This window comes from Lissotriton vulgaris, chromosome 6, assembly GCF_964263255.1.
Source record: "Lissotriton vulgaris chromosome 6, aLisVul1.2, whole genome shotgun sequence".
NCBI lineage: Eukaryota > Metazoa > Chordata > Amphibia > Caudata > Salamandridae > Lissotriton > Lissotriton vulgaris.
This window is the reverse complement of record NC_141694.1, coordinates 1,849,398,606-1,849,419,094: the sequence shown is the minus strand read 5'-3', so window position 1 is coordinate 1,849,419,094 and position 20,489 is coordinate 1,849,398,606. Positions and strand designations below refer to the sequence as shown.

At 47.0% G+C, this 20,489-nt stretch overlaps 1 protein-coding gene across 2 annotated transcripts in view; it reads left to right on the top strand.

The window, feature by feature from the left end:
• GTF3C2 (general transcription factor IIIC subunit 2) overlaps nucleotides 1-20,489 on the top strand; it is a 908,247-nt gene that overhangs the window by 60,018 nt on the left and 827,740 nt on the right. For both annotated transcript variants that reach the window (XM_086928162.1, XM_086928163.1), the window contains exon 3: nucleotides 16,426-16,849. In XM_086928162.1, coding sequence (XP_086784288.1) covers nucleotides 16,426-16,849 — 424 coding nt within the window. The remainder of the gene's footprint in view (nucleotides 1-16,425; nucleotides 16,850-20,489) is intronic.

Here is a 20,489-nt window from a genome sequence, read left to right as displayed (position 1 = left end):
TAAGGATACTTCCGAATGGACTACGATGGAACCCTTTTAGACTTAGACACTAGGAGGGCCAATACCCTTGAGACTACCAGAGTACTCGCGTTACCTCACCCACGGAAGCCGGGTGCATAGGTGTCTGGTTTTGTCATCGATTTCAATGGATATCTGCAAAGAAGTGCTGCAGGCGACAAGAGGAAAAGTGTCCGGGTGGATCCAAGGGTGGATCGAAGATGTGAAGAACCTGAAAGCAGAAGGGACGGAGTCTGGGTCACTTTCCAGTGACCAGGATGGCGATGGAAAGCTGCCAGTCAATGTCGGGTGATTTCAGGTGAAAAGATGAAGCTTGTCTCTTCAGCCACAAGGTCCAGGAGGCGTCGACGACGACCAGGAGCTGGATTCAAGCTGTCCCACGAAGAATCTAGGTGACTGCGGTGTCGGTATCCGGATTGGACCCAACAAGCCTTCGCAAACGCAATCCACGCAGGATGTCGAGATTGGCTTTGTTGCAGTCCAGCAAAGTCTGTGGCGCTTCTCCTTTGTAGGGAAGCTGGAACAAGCCTGGAACAACCAGGAAAGCAAGTTAGATTAAAAAGTAAGTCTTCAGGGGGCTCATTAGCCAACGGACTAGGAACCGGGAAGATACGTCAAGCTGAAATGCAAAAGCGGGGCCCACGGGACACTTGCGGAATGTGGGGGCCTGAGCTTCGGTGCAAATGGTGCTCGGGCTGGGGCTTCAAGTACCCGAATGCACAACTGCGAGAAACCTCTAGAGTAGATGCAGTTAGCAAAATGCAGGATGTCCAGGAGTTCCGGTCCCACGTCTCTTGTGTCCGCCACGGGTCTCTGCTTTGCTGTAAACTAAGGTCGGGGTCAGAGATATCTGGAAGTCCGTGTCCTGTGTCGCAGATTGTTCGGGATCTGGCGGGAGCCTCGAAAATACAGACCGGCAAAGTTGCTGCTGTTGTCTGTTTGAACAGGGTGGTCACTCCTTCACCACAAGGGAGAGGTCTTCTGTCTTCCAGTCAAAATGGAATGTTGAAGGTCCAGGATTTATGTTTCAGAGTTTCGTACAGGGTAATCTAAAGTCCTGGGGACACATCACCTATACTCATACTAAGTTTAGGGGTTGGACTACCTGTCAGGTCCCTCCTATGGGTGGACCTGGGAAGTGGGTGGTTACACCCCTTTCCCTTTGTCCAGTTTTGCGCCAGCGCTGGGGCTGAGTGCCCCAGCTACCGGTTTGAACTGGGAAATGCATGGAGCACCTTGCTGAATGCAGCCCTCCCTGCCCCAATACACTAAAGCCTGTCTGGGGAGGTGCTAGCACCTCCCTGGACAGGAAACCTATTGTCCTGGCCTCCCCTTCCAGAGTTTCGTCCAGCATCAGGTGGGCAGACTTGTGTCTATGGCAGCAGCATCCTTTTTGTGATGCTGAGGCTCTGTTTAAGTTTAACTTTAACTGGGTTTACCAGTAACTACTTGTCTTCTCCCTCTAGAAGGGTGGAATGCTACCCTAACTTTACACAACATGTTTTGATAAGGCCAAACCAAAGTTAGCATTAACCGCGAGGATTATAATGCACTTAAGAGTTCATGGTATGGCTATATCATAGAACAGCTATAAGGAGATGGTTCCGAAAGCTGCAGAGGGGCTCAGCTCATGCTAGGGCACCCTCTCACATAAAACCAAGCACTCTGCCTCCAGGAATGTCAAGGACTGCCATAGGAGTGACTTATAGGTGATCAGTTTGCCTGTAAATCTTAGTTTTAACAGGCAAACTGTCCCCAGTGTCCACTTCATGAGTGCACCAGGAAGTCTGACTTGGAGTCAGTGAAAATGTATGTCTGTAGGCTTGCAGAACTTGTCTGCAGTCCTTCTGCTGTTAATCAGTGAGGATGCCTGCCAAGGCTACACCATCAACTGACCCATCGTCCGTGTTCTGAGAGAGCAGGTCTGGGAGAGGGTCACTCTCTTCCACCTGTCCTTCATCAGTAGCCATGAGCAAGCCCATGTCTGCCCTGTCAACTTATGGTTTCAGTCTGTTGACATAAAAACCCTGTGGGGGCTCCTGGGAGTGCCAAGGTCAACCAGATAGGTGACTGCTCCCTTCTGTTCAACAATAGTGTGGGGGCCACTCCACTTGTCTTGGAGAGCTGCTGGGTTCACAGGCTCCAACACCCACACTTTCTGTCCTGGCTGGTAAACAGTCAGCACAGCCTTTTGGTCATGCCACGCCTTTTGCAATTCTTGACTAGCCTCAAGGTTTTTGGATGCCTTTTTCATGTACTTTGCCATCCGGGAGTGGAGACCAAGTACATAGTCCACAATGTCTTGCTTGGGAAGTTTGAGAGGTAACTCCAATCCTTCCTTCACCAGACAAAGGGGTCCTCTTACAGGATGCCCAAACAAAAGTTCAAAAGGGCTGTAGCCAACCCCCTTTTGTGGGACCTCTCTATAAGCAAACAAAAGGCAGGGCAGCAGGATGTCCCATCTCCGCCTGCGCTTTTCAGGGAGACACTTAATCATGCCCTTTAAGGTCTTGTTGAATCTTTCGAATAGACCATAACATTGTGGGTGATAGGTGTGGTGAACTTATAGTTCAGTCCACACTCCTTCCACATTGCTGTCAGGTAACTAGACATGAAGTTTGCACCTCTGTCTGATACAACCTCCTTAGGGTAACCCACTCTTGAGAACTCCCAAAAGGGCTCTTGCCACAACAGGTGCTGTAGTGGTCCTAAGTGGAATAGCTTTCGATCTCAATTAGCATAAGATATGTTGCACAGTATACATTTTGCCCTAGGGGCCTCACAAACCATATACTAAAATAGTGGTATAAGACCACGTCTGAGATAGAACCTTAGCGATTCCCTAGGCCTGCTTTCTAAGAACAACCAAGGGTTAGGATGTAGGAGGCCCACGGGAGACGCATGCAGTGTCTAAACATCCATGGGTTACCATTAACTTTCTATGGGAAACAAACAAGTTACAATTTTACAATTTAAGGATACTTCCGAATGGACTACGATGCAACCCTTTTAGACTTAGACACTTGGAGTGCCAATACCCTTGAGACTACCAGAGTACTCTTGTTATCTCACCCACGGAAGCCGGGTGCATAGGTTTCTTTTGGTGTCGGGTTTCGTCCTCCATTCCAATGGAGACCTGCAAAGAAGTGCTGCAGGCGACCAGAGGAAAAGTGTCCGGGTGGATCCAAGGATGGATCGAAGATCTGAAGAACCTGAAAGCAGAAGGGACAGAGTCTTGGTCACTTGCCAGTGACCAGGATGGCGATGAAAAGCTGCCAGCCAATGTCAGGTGATTTCAGGTGAAAAGGTGAAGTTTGTCTCTTCAGCCACGAGGTCCAGGAGGCGTCGACGACGACCAGGAGCTGGATTCGAGCTGTCCCACAAAGGATCTAGTTGACTGCTGGTGTCAATATCCGGATTGGACCCAACAAGCCTTGGCAAACACAATCCACCTAGGATGTCGAGATTGGCTTTGTTGCAGACCAGCAAGGTCTGTGGCGCTTCTCCTTTGTAGGGAGCAAGCCTGGAGCAACCAGGAAAGCAAGTTAAATTCAAAAGTAAGTCTTCAGGGCGCTCACTAGCTAACGGACCAGGAACCGGGAAGACGCGTCGAGCTGAAATGCAAAAGCGGGGCCCACGGGACACTCGCGGAGTGTGGGGGCCTGAGCTTCGGTGCAAATGGTGCTCGGGCAGGGGCTTCAAGTACTCCAATGCACAACTGCGAGAAACCTCGGGAGTCGATGCAGTAAGCAAAATGCAGGATGTCCAGGAGTTCCGGTCCCACGTCTCTTGTGTCCGCCACGGGTCTCAGCTTTGCTGTGAACGAAGGTCTGGGTCAGAGATGTCTGGAAGTCCGTGTCCTGTGTCGCAGATTCTTCGGGATCCGGCGGGAGCCTAAAAAATGCAGACCGGCAAAGTTGCTGTTGGTGCCTGTTTGAACAAGGTGATCACTCCTTGACCGCAAGGGAGATGTCTTCTGTCTTCCAGTCGAAATGGAATGTGGAAGGTCCAGGATTTATGTTTCAGAGTTTCGTCCAGGGTAATCTAAAGTCCTAGGGACACAGCTCCTATACTTATACTAAGTTTAGGGGTTGGACTACCTGTAAGGTCCCTCCTATGGGTGGACCTCGGAAGGGTGTGGTTACACCCCTTTCCCCAGTTTCGCGTCAGATCTGGGGCTGAGTGCCCCAGTAACCGGTTTGAACTGGGAAATGCATGGAGCACCTTGTGTGCCCCAGGCAGTGTCTGGAAAGCATTCACTGAATGCAGCCCTCCCTGCCCCAATACACTAAAGCCTGTCTGGGGAGGTGCTAGCACCTCTCTGGACAGGAAACCTATTGTCTAGGCCTCCCCTGCCAGAGTTTCGTCCAGCAGCAGGAGGGCAGACTGGTGTCTGTGGCAGCAGCATCCATTTTGTGATGCTGGGGCTCTGTTTAACTTTAACCGGGTTTACCAGTAACTACATGTCTTCTCCCTCTAGAAGGGTGAAATGCTACCCCCGCCACCAGGACTGGTGGAGGGGTAGTATTCTAAAGTGTTTGACACCTTACACAACATGTTTTGATAAAGCCAAACCAAAGTTAGCATTAACCGCGAGGATTATAATGCACTTAAGAGTATATGGTATGGCTATATCATAGAACAGCTGTAAGGAGATGGTTCTGAAAGCTGCAGAGGGGCTCAGCTCATGCTAGTGCACCCTCTCAAATGAAACCAAGCACTCTGCCTCCAGGATTGTCAAGGCCTGCCATCGGAGTGACTTATAGGTGTTCTTTGTGTGTATATATATATATATATATATATATATATATATATATATATATATATATATAGATATAGATGTAGATATGTATATAGATGTAGATAGATGTAGATAGATGTATATAGATATGTATATAGATATGTATATAGATATGTATATAGATATGTATATAGATATGTATATAGATATGTATATAGATATGTATATAGATATATAGATATATAGATATATAGATATATAGATATATAGATATATAGATAGATATAGGTATACTATATCTAAGTAAGGGGTGATCACACCACCTTACCTAGGCTGTGGGAACAGAACTGTGGTGTCAGTTTGGAAGGCAAACCAGGGGTGGCACAATACATGCTGCAGCCCCTGGTAGGCCTAGGGTGCACCTATGCCCTGGGTACCTAGGATACACTATACAGGGGCTCACAAGGGCGACCCAGTAACCAATCTGGTATGTACCTAAAGTACATGGTATCAATTTAGAGAGAGAACAGCTAGGCTGTGGGCCTGATTAGCTGGGCCACAGCCAGACTAAAGTCGAAAAATCTGAGAATCACAGCAAAAAGTGGGGGTAACCATGGGAAGCAGACCCTACTCTACTACATATGCCACATGGCATATGCGGGCTCTGCAGTGGGACCTGAATTTCCAGTGGGTGCAGCATCTGGGGAATCTTTCCAACTACCTCTAAATCTCAGACGGCACTGCGCGTCAGCCGCAGTGGTGGCTAACGAACCAAGCCTGGGTCAGAGGCAGATCCCTCTCCCATCTCCAACCAGATCTCACAGTGGTGACAGATGTGTCACTCCTGACATGGGGCGGCCATCTGGGAGAGGCGGAGATCAGAGGCAACTGGTCTCCGGTGGAGTTCAGGCTCATATCAACCTGATGGAGCTCTGGACGATTCGTCTGGCACTGAAGGCATTCCTTTCCTCTCTTAAAGGGAAGGTGGTGCACGTCTTCACAGACAAAACCACTGCCATGTGGTACTGCAACAAGCGGGGGTAGGGTCGTGGACCGTGTGTCAAGACGCTCTTCATCTCTGGACAGGGCTGGAACATCAAGGCATGTCTCTTGCAGGTTCTCTGAACGCCAGGGCGGACGAACTCAGCTGCCGGTGCTGGTAGATCACGAATGGTGTCTTCACTTGGAGGTGGGGCAAGGTCTCTTTCAGCGGTGGGGAGAGCCTTGGTTAGATGTGTTTACCAGCGAAGAGAACGCGCAATGTCAGCAATTCTGTGCGTTGAGTTTCCAAGGCACCTCTCGCTCTGCGACGCTTTTCCACCTGTACCACATTTGCTCAGAGTGCTGAAGAAGATCAAGCGTAACCTGGCCCAAGTCGTTCTTGTGGCTCCGGACTGGGAACCCAGAGCTCTTGAGCATGGCCATCGATCCTCCGATCAGACTGCCTCTTCGGGAGGATCTTCTGTTGCAGCAGGTGGGGAGGGTCCGCCACCCGAACCTGTCCAGCCTCCACCTCCTTGCGTGGAGATTGAGCGGCGACAGTTGACAGCTTTTGACTTTCCTCCTGAAGTCTGTAATGTCTTCTTGGCAGCCAGGCGTCCCTTCAAAAAGACTGTATATGCCTGCAGATAAAACAAGTTTGTGGCAAGGTGTACAGCAAAGGCTGTGGATCCTCTTTCAGCCCCTCTGTCGGAGGTTCTCTTGTAAATACTTTCTTTGCCCCAACAGGGCTCTTTCCTGGGCACTCTTAACGGCTACCTTTTGGCCATATCTGCCTTTTGGCCATATCTGCCTTTCTTCGACTTCCTGATCAGCCTTCTCTTTTGAAGACCCCTATTGTAAATAGATTTCGAAAGAGTATTACTCAACTCTTTCCTCGTTCTCTGTTCATAATACCCCTGTGGGACTTGAACCTGGTCTTAACCTATTGTAAGTGCGCTCCCTTCGACCCTCTTCACAATTTTCCTGTCAGGCTCCTCACTCTGAAGACAGCTTTACTTGTTCCCATCATCTCTGCTCGCAGAGTGAGTGAGCTTCAGGCTTTGTCTTCCAAACCTCCTTTTCTTGCTGTTCATCTGGACAAAGTAGTCCTTCGCACAAGGCCCTCTATTCTTCCCTAAGTGGTTTCCTCTTTCCATATAGGACAGACCATCACTTTGCCCATCTTCTTCCCACCTCCGCATCCTTATAAGGAGGAGAGACTTCACCGCCTGGACCCAAAACGTACACTGTCCTATCCTGACCGCATAAAAGAGTTCCTGGTGGATGATTAACTCTTTGGTGGGTATGTGGGGGCCAAGAAAGGTCGCACCATCTCTTGATGCGTTGTCCTATGTATTAAAATCTGCTAGTCCTTGGCAAAGATGGAATCCCGAGCGGGACTGCGTGCCCAGTCCACCAGGGCAACGCCAGCTACTATGCCTTGGGGCGTGGAGTTCCACTCCCTGACATCTGTCAGGCGGCCATGTGGGCATCTCTGCACACGTTCACCAAACATTATTGCCTGGACAGCCAAGTCTGGAGAGATGGTCACTTTGGCCGTTCTGTTCTCCAGGATTTTCTGGTGTGAACTTGGTTCGCGGACCCACCTCCGGGATTGGCATTGCTGGGTTGTCTATTCTAAAGGTAAGTAGTCTATAACTACAGTCTCTTTCAGATGAACAAGTTACTTACCTTCGGTAACGATGTATCTGTAACAGACATATGTAGTTGTATGTTTCTTACCACCCCACCCATCCTCCCTGTTCTGCGAACTGACTTCTAGGGATAGGGACTCTCTTCCAGGACCCTAGTTATGTGCACCAGTGGTCAGTGTTTTGCCAGGCTCTGCGCTTCTGGTATGGAAAGTCATGTCAGAACTGAAGTCAGAGTCAGGCGTGGCGTCTAAATGGACACTGCAACGTTATTCCGGTGCCCACAATGCCAATGACTGACGTGGATTCGACCGACGCTCAGGGGTACGGCTATAGAAAAAATCTACTGATCCAGTCTGACGCCTGGGGGTAATTCTAAAGGTAAGGAATCTATAACTATATATGTCTCTTACAGATACATTGTTACCAAAGGTACGGTTTTTTTTTTTGCTGAGTTTTATATAGCGCGAACTTAACCCGAATCGGGTATCCGAGCGCTTTACATAGCACCAGGCACGGGGAGGGTAAGTGATTTGCCCAGAATAACAGGATGTTTAGCGTCGTTACTGAGACTCGAACCCAGGTTCGAGGTCTAGCGCCCTAGCATAGGCGAAACCTATTTTCTTTGCTAATGTTTTCTACAAAAACACTCCCTAAATCATGTTCCTAAATGTTAGATGTAAGGTAGCGTACAGACAGATAGCCTAGTGAAGTTGTGTCATCCTGCACGATTCATTTTTTCTTGTCTGCCTTAGGTTTTTATATAGTGAAATAGAGGATATTTAGGTCCACCGAAGGTGCTCCACATTTTGACAGATGTTCAACAAGAGTTTACACTCTACTCAAACATACAGAATCAATCTGTTCATATTAGTGGGAGTTGAGATTTTTTAAAGCATTTCCCAAAAGAGAAAGCAGATGTGGCTCCAGGTACAACACCAAGTGAACTGTGAGCACATTCACACATCCAGAGTTCCTCTCAGTAGCACAAATCCCACTGATTGGCAAGAGCCTAAAACCACGAAGCCTAATCTGAATCTCCTCACAGCCCATACAATTTAATGAGTCTAGATATGTGTGCGGTTTTAAAGAATACGTTTTCTTAAACTGTAGAGGCCACTATGTAAATGAAATTGAAACTTGCAGCCTGAAATGCTTTCTCGTCCCTGTGTTGTGTGCTTGGACATGGCTGCGCGCGTACACACTTGGCCCTCAAGCACCGACCCTACCCTTGCACATAACCCCAGCAATTAATGTTACTTCAGAGTTAGAAACGACTTGAAGCACAGCATAAACACAGGCAGGGAAAAACTGTGTAATTCTACAGCAGAATCAGCAGTCAGAAAACTGCAGCAAGGCAGGAGGGGTTGGGGGATGGGCTAGCTAGTAGGAGAGAGGGAAGGAATCGTAATGGGCCGAGGTTAAAACATTTGCAAACTTTGGAAAACATTTATAATGCTGTATACTACTCCTCCGGGTACCTTTGGGTGACCAACTCTGGCAGGGAGCAAGTCCCTGAGGCTTCTTTGAACATTTACCTCACAGCAATAACAGTCTTTAGTCCGGTTCCAGGCTTTATGGACGAAACGGCATGAGCTTCAATGGAGTGGTCCTGCTGCAAGGGATACAGGATGCTGACGATGCTGATCCGTTGGTGGGGGCTTTCCTGAGGCTACTCCTTAGTTCGTGAACACTGTGACTCGACTTTGGCCACAGATGTTGATGCTCCTTGAAGTCCAGCCAAAAAGTAGTTGCCATTGGTCTATTGGTCTCTGTTTAAAGTGAAACCAATGGTTCGCTTTTGGATGGGGATAACTTCCATCTTGGATGACTAGATTGCACGCCAACGAGTCTCCTGGTCCGGCAGACTTGAGTGAAACTTTTGAGGGTTGAGGGTTGGGTCTTGGTCTACCAAGCTGGATGTTGGCAGTCCGCGGCGGTCAGGCTTTCTTGAGTACCAACTCACCAAGGCAGGCGTCTTCAGATTTTGTGGTCCTGTAGCTCTAACAGGAAGTCAACCAACTGATTCTTGGAGTTACTTCTTCTTTCTGAGGCTCAGGGATGACTTCTCCCCGAGCAGGGCACCACAGCCACAGTCCTGTCTTTGTTAGCCCAAGGAGTAGCAAGTTGAATCCAGTCTTTGTGCAGGTTCTCTTTGCTAGTTCCAGGGAACAGCAGTGTAGTCCTTCTTCGGTCCACTCTTCAGTACAGACATGATCTGACGTCTGGGTGCAAGGTGTTCCACTTTTATGCCCAGTTTGTACCTTCAGGGGATGTGGTGAAAACTAACCAGATCCCCTTCCTCTCAGTGACGACATCCTGCCTACTGTGGCATACAGCTAGCCCAGAATGCACTATTCTGTCCACACCCAAGATAGCAGAACCCCTCTCTTGGTGTGTGAAGCTGCTTAGCTCAACTCAGAGGGGTGACTACCTGTTGCCTACATGCCCATGGGAAAAGCGGTTTGACAATGGCATGTCCCTCTCTGTCATCAACACCAACCTGTCTGTAAAAACAAAAAAAGCAGCCCCTTATGTATGTCCAATATTTGCCCTTCAAAGATGGTTTCCCCTTTTGAAGGTGTCCTTTTGGGCTCACACCCTGTTTGGCCTTCCTGCCAGGGGAAGGTCACACCCCTTTCCAATGGCAGGCCCTTAGTGTTCCTTTCTGAGAATTGTTCACATCTCCCTCCAGGAGGGCAGAAGACTGGCTCATGGCCAGCTACTGCAAGCGGTCACTGGAAAACTTTGAGCAACAAAATGGCTACTTAATAAAGTTGTGACTAGTGCAAAAGTTACATTAAATTCGACTTTACCATCGAGTTGGATTTAATGCAGCGATTCCTTTGATACCTTGAAGTATCATATTTAGTAGTCCCATTCAGAAGTTAGCACTGCTGAGTTTCATATGTGTTAACGACTTCACCTTTCTCAAGAGCCTCATTTAGGGTGGGAAACGGATTGACTTGTCAATCATCAGTTGCCTAGTCCCTTGCATCTCTTTTGAAAATGTGTGTACTTTGGGGCAGTTCCGTGCTAGATGGAAAAAGTCTGTTCCCTCTGCCCTATATATCACACCAGGAGTCCTTCCTCTGGCCCTATTTGTGCAATGATACTAGAGTGTGCTGTGCTCTATGGAAAATTTCTAAGATTAATAAGGCAGAACCTGCTGCTATGTATTATTTCTCCCGTCTGGGAGCTGCAGTGCCTCAGACTTTTGGAGTGCCTAGGTCTTTGCCCCATTTGCTCTTGGCTGACACCGGGTAGCGCTTTGCATCTCACGGTACAAAGTAGTTATCACTCGCTTATGTGTGTTACTGGTTACCACTCTCCTGAGTGGCTTGAGGGGAGGAGTTCCCATGGAGAAGTCAGAAGTGACCTGTTTACTTGTCAATTTGAATCTGTGGTACAGGAACTTGTCCAATGGGGCCATTGTGGTGTTGGCCTTAAAGATATTAAATGGGATACAAGTACCTTCCTAATAGACCTATCCCCATTTTTTAAGGGGTATCCTTGTGAGTTGAATACCTTCCTTATTTGACTTGTGTTTGGTTCTAAGAAATTTCAAGGCTCTGAAGGTGCACTGTACAGTGTTAATGATTTTGGACTTATGAAGAGTTTCATGCTTAGAGCTGATGTTAGCAAGGTAAAGTTAGATAAGATATTATTAATAGGGTTCACAATTAAATGTAATCAAGCAGTGCCCGTTGCAGAGATAAAATCCAGCAATAGAAGCATGCTCTTTCCCACCCGGGTTTGTTTTATTGAAGACTTTATATCAAATATACCATTAAGTAAATGTAGTTGGTCTAAAAATCTTCCTCTCTCTGTTGAATGCGCACACAAACCTGTGGAGAAATTGTTGGTAGTTTAAATGTTTTATGTTGGACAAAACTCATATTTTAGTAAGACAAACAGGCATAAAAATCTCCCAAAGTAATAATATAATCTGAGGAAAATTATTATCTTTCATGTAATGGTCTTCAAATGTATAATGGACAACTGCCTTCCAACATTTCTTTCAGACAATTTGACATAAATTAATCATAGATGTATTAATATTTTCAGGAGCACTTGTTTGAACTAATGTAAAATAAATTGTTAGCATTGTCTGTATTTTCATCGGCTTAGTACATTTGGCGAGATATCAAAGTAACCTAACAAGAGGTAAAGCCCACCCCTGGTTTGCTTCTTGATAAACTTTTTTTTTTAAATTATCATTAAACTTAACCAGTGAGGATTTGTTTTGTGGATGTGGTTAAAGTCGTGCAGTATTCCAGCACATCATTTTGAATCTAGACACCCTTTTTTGCCGCTGCTGCTACTGCTGCACTGCTCGTGGGGGGAGCAGGACCACAGCCCCTAGCATTCCCTGCGGCTCTTACGCCGCCGACAGCAATTCCTGCACGCCAGGAGGCGCTCAAAAGCAGTCTGGGGCTCCCTCGGCGCAGAACGCAGTCTTTGCCGCCATTGCTGCTACACTGCTCTTGGGGGGAGCAGGACCGCAAGCCCCAGCGTTCCCTGCGGCTCCTTGACAACTGGTTGGTAAATGCGGGCTCACCTTCAGATGATGGCCAACCTGTTGACATCCCTGGTATTTTCCGTTAACGTGCCAAAACCACACATTACTTTTCTCAGAGACTCCCCTTTATCAGAGCCCTCCTGGACACTGTGCTATTTTGTGCCTTTCCTCCGTCTCAAAGTTCAGGACATTTGGGCTGTAATCCTTATGTTGCCACCCATGACCTGGGTCTCAATGAGAGCGGTTCTGGGGCATCTTGGCCTCCTGCATCTAGCTTGTGGATCACGCCAGGTGCACATGCGGACTCTGCAATTAAATCTCAGTGGGCTCAGCATCAAGGTAACCTTTCAGATTCCATCCTGTTGTTGAAGGGGATTGCAAAAGACTGCAAAGATCTGAAGTGGTGGCTGCAATTAGAATGGTGGTAGACCCCTCTTCCTACCCCATCCAGAGTGAACAGTCATGACAAATGCATTGCTACAGGGTTGAGGAGGTAATCCAAAAGAGATTGAGATGAGAGGACTCTGGTCTCTGGTGGAAACCCACCTCCATATCAACCTGTTGGGATTGCTGGTGATTCACTTGGCACTGAAGGCATTCCTTTAGTCCATCAAGGGGGGATGCTGCAGGTTTCCACCATATGGTACTGCAACAAACAGGGCTGAGTCGCGAGTCCTGTGCCAGGAGCTCCTGCGCCTCTAGAACTGGTTGAATCGTCATAGAATTTTCCTGGTCGTGCTGCACCTAACAGGATATTTAAATACCAGTGAGGAACAACTCAACCGGCATTGCCTTAACATCATGAGTTGTGGCTGCACGCTAATGTAGTGGAGGGCGTCTTCCGGCGATGTTCAGTAACCTGGCTCGATCTATAGCTACCGCAGAAAACGTGCACTTTTTTTGTTTTGCCTTGAGTGCACCTTCCCTCCTCTACAGAGTTCTGGAGAAGATCGCAAATTATCGACCCAAACCCAGAACTCCCGGCCATGAGCATTTATCCTCCAATCCAGCTGCCCATTTGGAAGGACCTCCTGTTCCAGCAGCAGGGCTTGCCCAACTTACAACTCTGTACAGGTTGAGCGGTAACATTTGGCGGCCTTTGATCTCTTTCTCGAAGTAGTAAATGTTATTTTGGCAGCCCGGCATCACTTGACTAAGGCTATCTATACAGGAGGTTGGAAGAAGTTTCGTTGTTTGGTGTTCCTTCCGACATATCCCACCTTTGCAAGCTCACATGTCTGATATACTACCCATTCGTTTATCCTTAGCCCAACAAGGCCGTGCTGTGGCAACAGTAAAAGGCGCTATTGCCCTTTCTATGGTTACCTTTGTAGTGTAGTTCCTATTTTCCCAATAGGCCCTGCGCATTGGAATAACATAAACAGTAGTATCGACGTAGAAGTGCGGATCTTCCAGGCCTCTACTGACTATGCTAAACTTAATTGGGGTTGTTACCAACTAGCTCAGAGGTCACTGGAAACTTTCTTGACTGAATAGGAAGTGATCAGCTTCCCTGGCACAGCCAAGAAGGGATTCAGTTTTCCAACAACCGTGCAACATGACAACTTTGCTCCTCTGATCAAGAGTCAATCTCTAGGGTCGTGTGAAACAATAGACAGTTATTTTACTCAGTCAGTGGTTGTGCAGTTTACTTTCACAATATGTAGAGAATAGAGAGACGGGCGTTTTCAATAAAGGGTAACATTTATTGAACAGTCTTTCTTCTCGTACAAGAGAAATGAATGGCCACGATTGCAAGACTTGTTATTATAAAAAGTACGTACAGTAAGATAAGTATTGCGAAATAATACTGTAAAAGCATTGATATGGTTTCTTAGCCATACAATGGTTTAAAAGGAATAAAACATATATACATTCATATATACATTAGGCTAAAATACTCAACTGGTGCTTCTAACTACGCCTACCCCAGTGTACCTGACCTAAGCCTAATACTTGGGAGGGGAGTAAGTAAGTAGCTTTAAGTTAAGTTGGTTTTTGCCAAGGTTTGCTTCAAGAATTCTCTCTAAGGGTTTAGTCAACACCATACCTCTGGAATAGAATGATGGAGGTCTGGTATCTCCTTCAGGGGGTCGATATCCCAGTCACCCGCAAGGGTAGACTAGAAACGCCGGAGCTGGATTTCTCTGCAGGAGAAAGACAGCGTCTCTTCTCAGCGCGTCGAGGAGGAGGGGCAGCGTCCGCGGGCAGCTTGCATCTGCTGGGCTCTTTGCAGGGGACGGCTGTTCAGCTCCTAAGTTCACCACACCATCGTTCGCTAGTTAGCAGCGATAGCAGTAGCGATAGCAGCTATGGTATCCTCAGCATGACAGCTTCTTCAGCAGCAGCGAGACAGCTAGCAGCATCAGCGATGGCATTAGCGTAAACAGCAGCAACATCAGCATTTGCTTAAGGCAACGTTGGTAATATTTATACCTGAAAGGTGCCTTGTTTGACGTAAGTTTTTGGACATAAGACGTCAATAAAGATCTCACTAGGAACTGATCGTCTATCAGTGCTCATTAGAGTTCTATTACTAATCAAAACACAGCAAGCAGGGATTTCCAGGTTGCTGAGTTTTTATCTTGTTGAAGAACTCGGAGTGTTAATCTAGGAATCTCAGATAGTAACTTCTGCTATGTCATTGCACTAATTGGTTGCAAAGGAAGTGGCAGAGAAAGCTATTCTGAAATGTGGCTCTGTTCGTGTGAGGCCAGAGACGAGTTTCTGAATATTGCACTTGAACGGTTATGCCAATATAGGGAATAAATGGATTTATAGCCGAATAGGGGCATAAGGTCACCGTATCGATCAGGGTCCTAGATTAGAACGCAACACCTTGTCAGCCATCTTTATCCAAATCACCTATTGTGATGTCTTTTCTAAAACAGCCGACCCCTTTTCCTGGCAACTACATGTGATTCCTCCATAGGACCCAGTCTGTTTCTCATGTTCCTGATGTGCACTCTGTTAGCGACCATGCATAGCTGTCCTCTTTGTTAACTTTGAAGACATAGTTCCCCATAGCTCTAAAAAATCAGCTTGTCGCATAAGTGAGTTTCTAGCGCTCTTGGTCTTGGGTTTTTTCTTCCAGACAAGTTAGCTCTATCAACCAAAGCAGTGTTCCTCCTGAAATTTGTTACGCCTTTACTCCTAGAACAGTCTGTTATCCTGACCGATTTCTCCGCCCCTCCTCATTCATCCAAAAAGGAAGAGATTTCATCACCTAGAGTCAAAGAGCATTCTGTCCTTTTACGGCGATCGAACTAAGAACTACCTTGTGGACGATCAACTTTGTGATGTTTCTTAGGAGGCGAAGTTGGAAAATCTGTGCAAAAGCAGACGATATCTGGTGGTTCTTGGAGGCAAAGTAGGGAAAGCTGTGCAAAAGCAGACTATCTCTGTATGGATTGTCCTGCACATCAAAATCTGAAACGATTGGCCAGAAACAGCCTTCTGAAGTGCAAGTGCTCACTCTACTCTGGCAAAAGATGCTACCACTGCTCTGGTGCAGCATGTGGCAGGCTGTGACGTTATTCTCAGTCAATACGTTCACAAAGCTTTATGAACATATGGACTGACAACCACGTTAAAGCATAGCAGCCAGGTCCGGCGGGAGGGATACTTTACCCTTTTTCTATACTTTAGGATTTCCTGAAATAAGTCATTCCACAGATGCATCACCTGGGGAGGGCTACTGCCTTAGTTTTTATTCACAAGGTGCGGACTCTGCAGTTAGAAGCATCCTGCAGAAGACCAAGTTACTTATCTTCCGTAATGCTCTTTATAGTGAATATTCTGCCTAACCGCAGATTCACCATAGAGCCTCCTCTCCTCCCTGTTCTGTGGGATGTACTCTGATGGTCTATGTTAATAAGATTCAATGTTGGAGATTTGCACACTGGCACAATTTGATTGCTAAAGCTCCATGCCATACTGTGCAGACAGATATCAGAAAGAAATTGACATGTTTGCACACAGAGATGACTGCTATGTAGGGGCCTGATATCCTTTCCAGGTGGCTCTGATGTAGAGCTCCACAATGCCTCCTACTGAAGTATGAGAGAATTGCTGAGAAAATTCTCTAGATCCAGTCTGGTGCGGGTATGGGATATTCAATTGGTGAGGCATCTGATGTTAGAGTATCCACCAAAAAGAGTTACCAAAGGTAATTTGTTTGTTTCTGTCATCTGAAAGTGTGGCTCCTAATATAGTTTAGCGGTATCTGCAGGATGCTGCATCAGTCCCACCCTTAATTGTGCCTGTGTTTTACATTTTGATTTCCTGTATGTTTATTTATCTTCTACATTGGACTCCCCTGACACAGTTCATTTTTAGCAACTGGTATGCTCATATACCACCTTCTCTCTGTGGTTAGCGTTTCACTTCTCTTGCAAGATATATTGAGGGTTGTATTATTTGCTAATGTTTCTCCTCATCTTGGAGCTGCAAATGTTCAGCTGTTAGTAGCTACGAAAATTGATTAGATTTCTTTCCTTCTTTCTCTGTAGGTGGAGTTTCTGAAGATATCACCCTACCTTTGGAAGCTTTAACTGATCCAGATGTAGAATTAGGATTAGTGAAGCCTAAAAAGAAAGATGGCCAAGCTCAAAAAACTGTCCTATCAACGTTGTCCTCCATGTCCTTAGAAATTGCTCCACCTAATTCTCAGGAAACTCCAGCACAGGATGATGCATCAGCAGCATCTAGGACTACAGAGCTTGGCTCGGAGTCTGCTGACCCTGCTACACCTCCGCCTGTAAAAGTTTACAAGAAACGTGGAAGGAAGTCCAAAGCAGAGTTAATGATGATTCGGCTTGCACAGGGTTTGGACAATCAGCCGGAAAAGCCAACTTACATAAAGAAACTTCTAGAAGAGCCAGATGTCCTGGAGATGACGCCTGGCGGACGCCCACAGCGAAGAGCTGCTAAAGCGTGAGTTAAATAATGAACTATGCAAAGATTTCCATTTCCTACAATGGATTTTTTGGAGCTGTGCAACAAATGCTATTCCTAATTTTTTATATTTTTTATTTACCCTATATCCTTGTACGTTAGTTGCCAGGTTAATCTATAGCTTTTCCTCCTGTTATGTTTTGGTCAATGGTCAAGTTTAATTAATGCGTTTTTTATAATGCTTTATACTGCACTTCTTCTGTGTCTAAGCACTGTAAATGACAGATGTTTCTAATCGGCACATTATGACACTGAAATAGCTGTCCTTTTGAAGGATGGAATACTGAGTTCATTTGACCACATTGGTCAGCAGTGAGCATTCAGCTTTGAAGCATTTTCTCAGCACTAGAAATACGGGTAAAAGACTCTTGTTGGCCTTTTTCTCTTTTATGCAGCCAGTAAAAATGTGAAAATCCATCAACTGTATTGTATAGTTGGTATGTGCGAGCGATAAGCGCCTTAATTTATGCATATGGTTTTATCCAGTGATCAAGATAATTACAAATGCTATCATTTTTTTTTCTTTTAAACCGTTTTTATTGCAGGAAAAAGGTGCAGTTCACATATGTACAATGTTTCTTCCCCGCGGGCGTCGCCTCGCCCCCCTCCTTCAGTTTCAAAGTATACACAGCCATTAAGCCCACAACCCGGGGGTCGGGCGGCGTCAGTCAGTGGGTCGACCTGCTTGCCATCTTGCACATATGACTGCCGTTGTATTCGGAGTAGTCGAACCTGCTTTTAACATTTTCGCCTCGCACCCCACTAATCACCCCTCCCCCCCCCGACCCCCCTCCCTTCTACCCAACTCCCCACCTACTAACCCCCCCCCCCAAACCCTCCCCCGAGTGCTCGACCCTGCGCCTAAGCTCTGCCATAAAGTACATGTGTGTGTGCAATCACGAGTGGTGATGTCGTGTTGGGAATGTGCAACTGGTTAGTGATGGGGTACTACTTCACTCGACTCAGAGAGGCTGTCCTCTTCTTCTAGCGTGCTGTCCCTGAGAGCCTGCACTAGCATCTCCCATTCCTTGGCCGCTTCCAGTGCCCTGTCGTCTGATCTGCGGCGGGCCAATTGGTACCTGAGCGTGCTTTCGCTCGCTGCCCACTTAAGCATTTCATTGGTCCACCTTCGTAGCGTTGGGCATCGTTTTGACTTCCAGTTCCTCGTCAGTTCTCTTTTAGCTAAAATCAGACCCATATCCACAAACTTGCTCGAGATCCTGTTTTTGGGTGTATGCGGGAACCAGTGTAGCAAGCCCACAGCCTTGGAGATTTGTAATTCCCTTTCGGTAACTGTATTCAAGGTCTCAATAACCTCCCTCCAGTAGTCCCGCAAGTATGTGCAATCCCAGAGCATATGGCCCAGGTCTGCCCCCACTGTGTTGCATCTGGGGCACGCCGCATCTGCCACTCCAAAGTACTTTTCAATCCTCCTGGGTGTGAGAAAGGCCCTACGCAGTATATAGAATGAATCAGCTGAAAGCGGGCATTTCTTGTACTCTTTCTCGCCCGCCGCATTATCTGTGCCCATGTGGTATCCGGGATCTCAGTCCTCAGTTCCATCTCCCAAGCCTCTTTCAGCGTGGTTAGGGGTTGCAACGTTTCGCGTGACATTCGCAAGTAGAGGCATGTCTTTATAAGTACCGGCCGCCATCATTGTATATTGACAAGCCATTGATGTCGGGGACTCTTTAGTCCCCTCCCCCCAGTGTGCTTGCATCGCGCGTGTTACAGCTGCATGCATTAAAAAGTCCCCCCTCGCGAGGTCGAAGTGATCCTGCAGCATTTGGTAGGGGATCAGTTCCCCGTTCTCATATAGGTCCCCCAGTATCTGCAGTCCCGCCTCTTCCCATCCCTGTAGCCTCGACCAGTCGCCACCATGCGGGAGTGCCGTTATCATACCGAGGGGTATCTCAGGCGCATACATGCGTCGCACCCCAGCCTGTTTCTGCGCCCGGTTCCAGCAGAGTCTGTATGTCTGTTCCTCCAGCGACAGATCCCTAAGATACAGCTTCTGTTGTAAAGTGATGAATGCCAGCACATGGCGGGGGTGCCCGTTTCTCTGTCCTGCTCTGGTCCTCGGTACGCCCGCGCCACCTCCTGTGTGAAGGTCTGCAGCTGCGCCGCCAGATAATATAACTCAAAATCAGGGACCGCCAGGCCCCCATCATCCTTCGGTCGGAGCAGCGTTGCAAAAGCGATTCTGCGCCTGCCCGTACCCCAGAGGAAGGAGATCAATAAAGATCTCAGCTGCCGGAAGATTGACCTGGGTATTCAGATATGCAGCGTGTGGAAGTAATAGAGGAGGCGCGGCAAAGCTATCATTTTCACCAGGGATATACGTCCTGTGACTGATAGCGGGAGAGTAGACCAGAAGGTCAAATTACCACGTAGCGCCCGTATACAGCGACCCACGTTGCCCTCCAGCAGGTCCGTAGCCTTGTGGTATATATACACTCCCAGATACTTCAGGCAGTCCGGCGCCCAGGCAAGCTGCGTTCGGATAGTAGGTCCCGGTTCGCCGTGACGTAACGGGAACAGGCATGATTTAGGCCAATTCACCCGCAGCCCAGACAATCTGCCAAAGGCCACCAGGAGTCTCTCCGCCCCCTCCAGTGCTTCCATCGGACAAATGCTATCATTATGTGGTTCTATTCCACTGATAGGTAGTGATAGGACCAGTTCCTGTAGACTTCTCATGTGATCTGCATGGGCAGAAGGGAATATGCTCTTGTCACACTGAACAGTGCTGGTTGGATAATCCTAGTTTTGTTTTCCTCTTCTATGTCTGTACATGTGAATATTGAACTTATAAAGTATAATATTTTTTCTCATATTTCAATAAAATTGAAGGACAAGAATTGGGTGGGTAGTCTACATGTCCAGTCTTAGTTATTAAGTATGAGTACAGTACTTCTCTAAGCTATCTGAACGGCAGAATAATATGTAAGATATAGTCTTATATTGTTTATGTATCTCACCGAAAGGGAGGGAAGTTGGGACTGCCATCCATCATTTGTATCACCTTAACCATTGTATTAACTGTGACTCCTTGCTGGAATATAAAAGTTATTCATATTGTAGGACTTCTTCTCTCCCTCGCCCCCCCCCCCCCCTTTACATGTCACCACCTTCTTTGCTTCATCGGAGCATTAAGACTCCATGGTATGTGGAGAACAGTCAGCTTGATCAAAGTTGGAGGATGTTTTGTACTTGGAAAGTTGCTTAAGGGGTGCAATAGACTATCTTAGATTGAACTATAAAAAGACTGGAAACAAAATATTCACACCTCTTATTCTGTAAACCGACTAAACGGGAACTTCACATCACCAGAAACTGTATTAAATAGCTACATCCTGAGACTTGCCACCAGCTGTCGCTGCACAGTGTGTGATCCCATGCACAGCCTGTGATATTTTGCTGCTTGAATGATCACTGAGTCTAACTAAGGGCCAGGCCCTGTGGCCAACAATTTGCTGCACATGACTAAAGACTTTGCACAGCAGGGGTTGCTGTACAGGACATGATAATATAGGTACAAATATTTTATAATAACACCAGAGAATGTTCAATAAGTTAAGGTTTGTTATGTTGTGAAACAAAGCAAATAAAACACCTC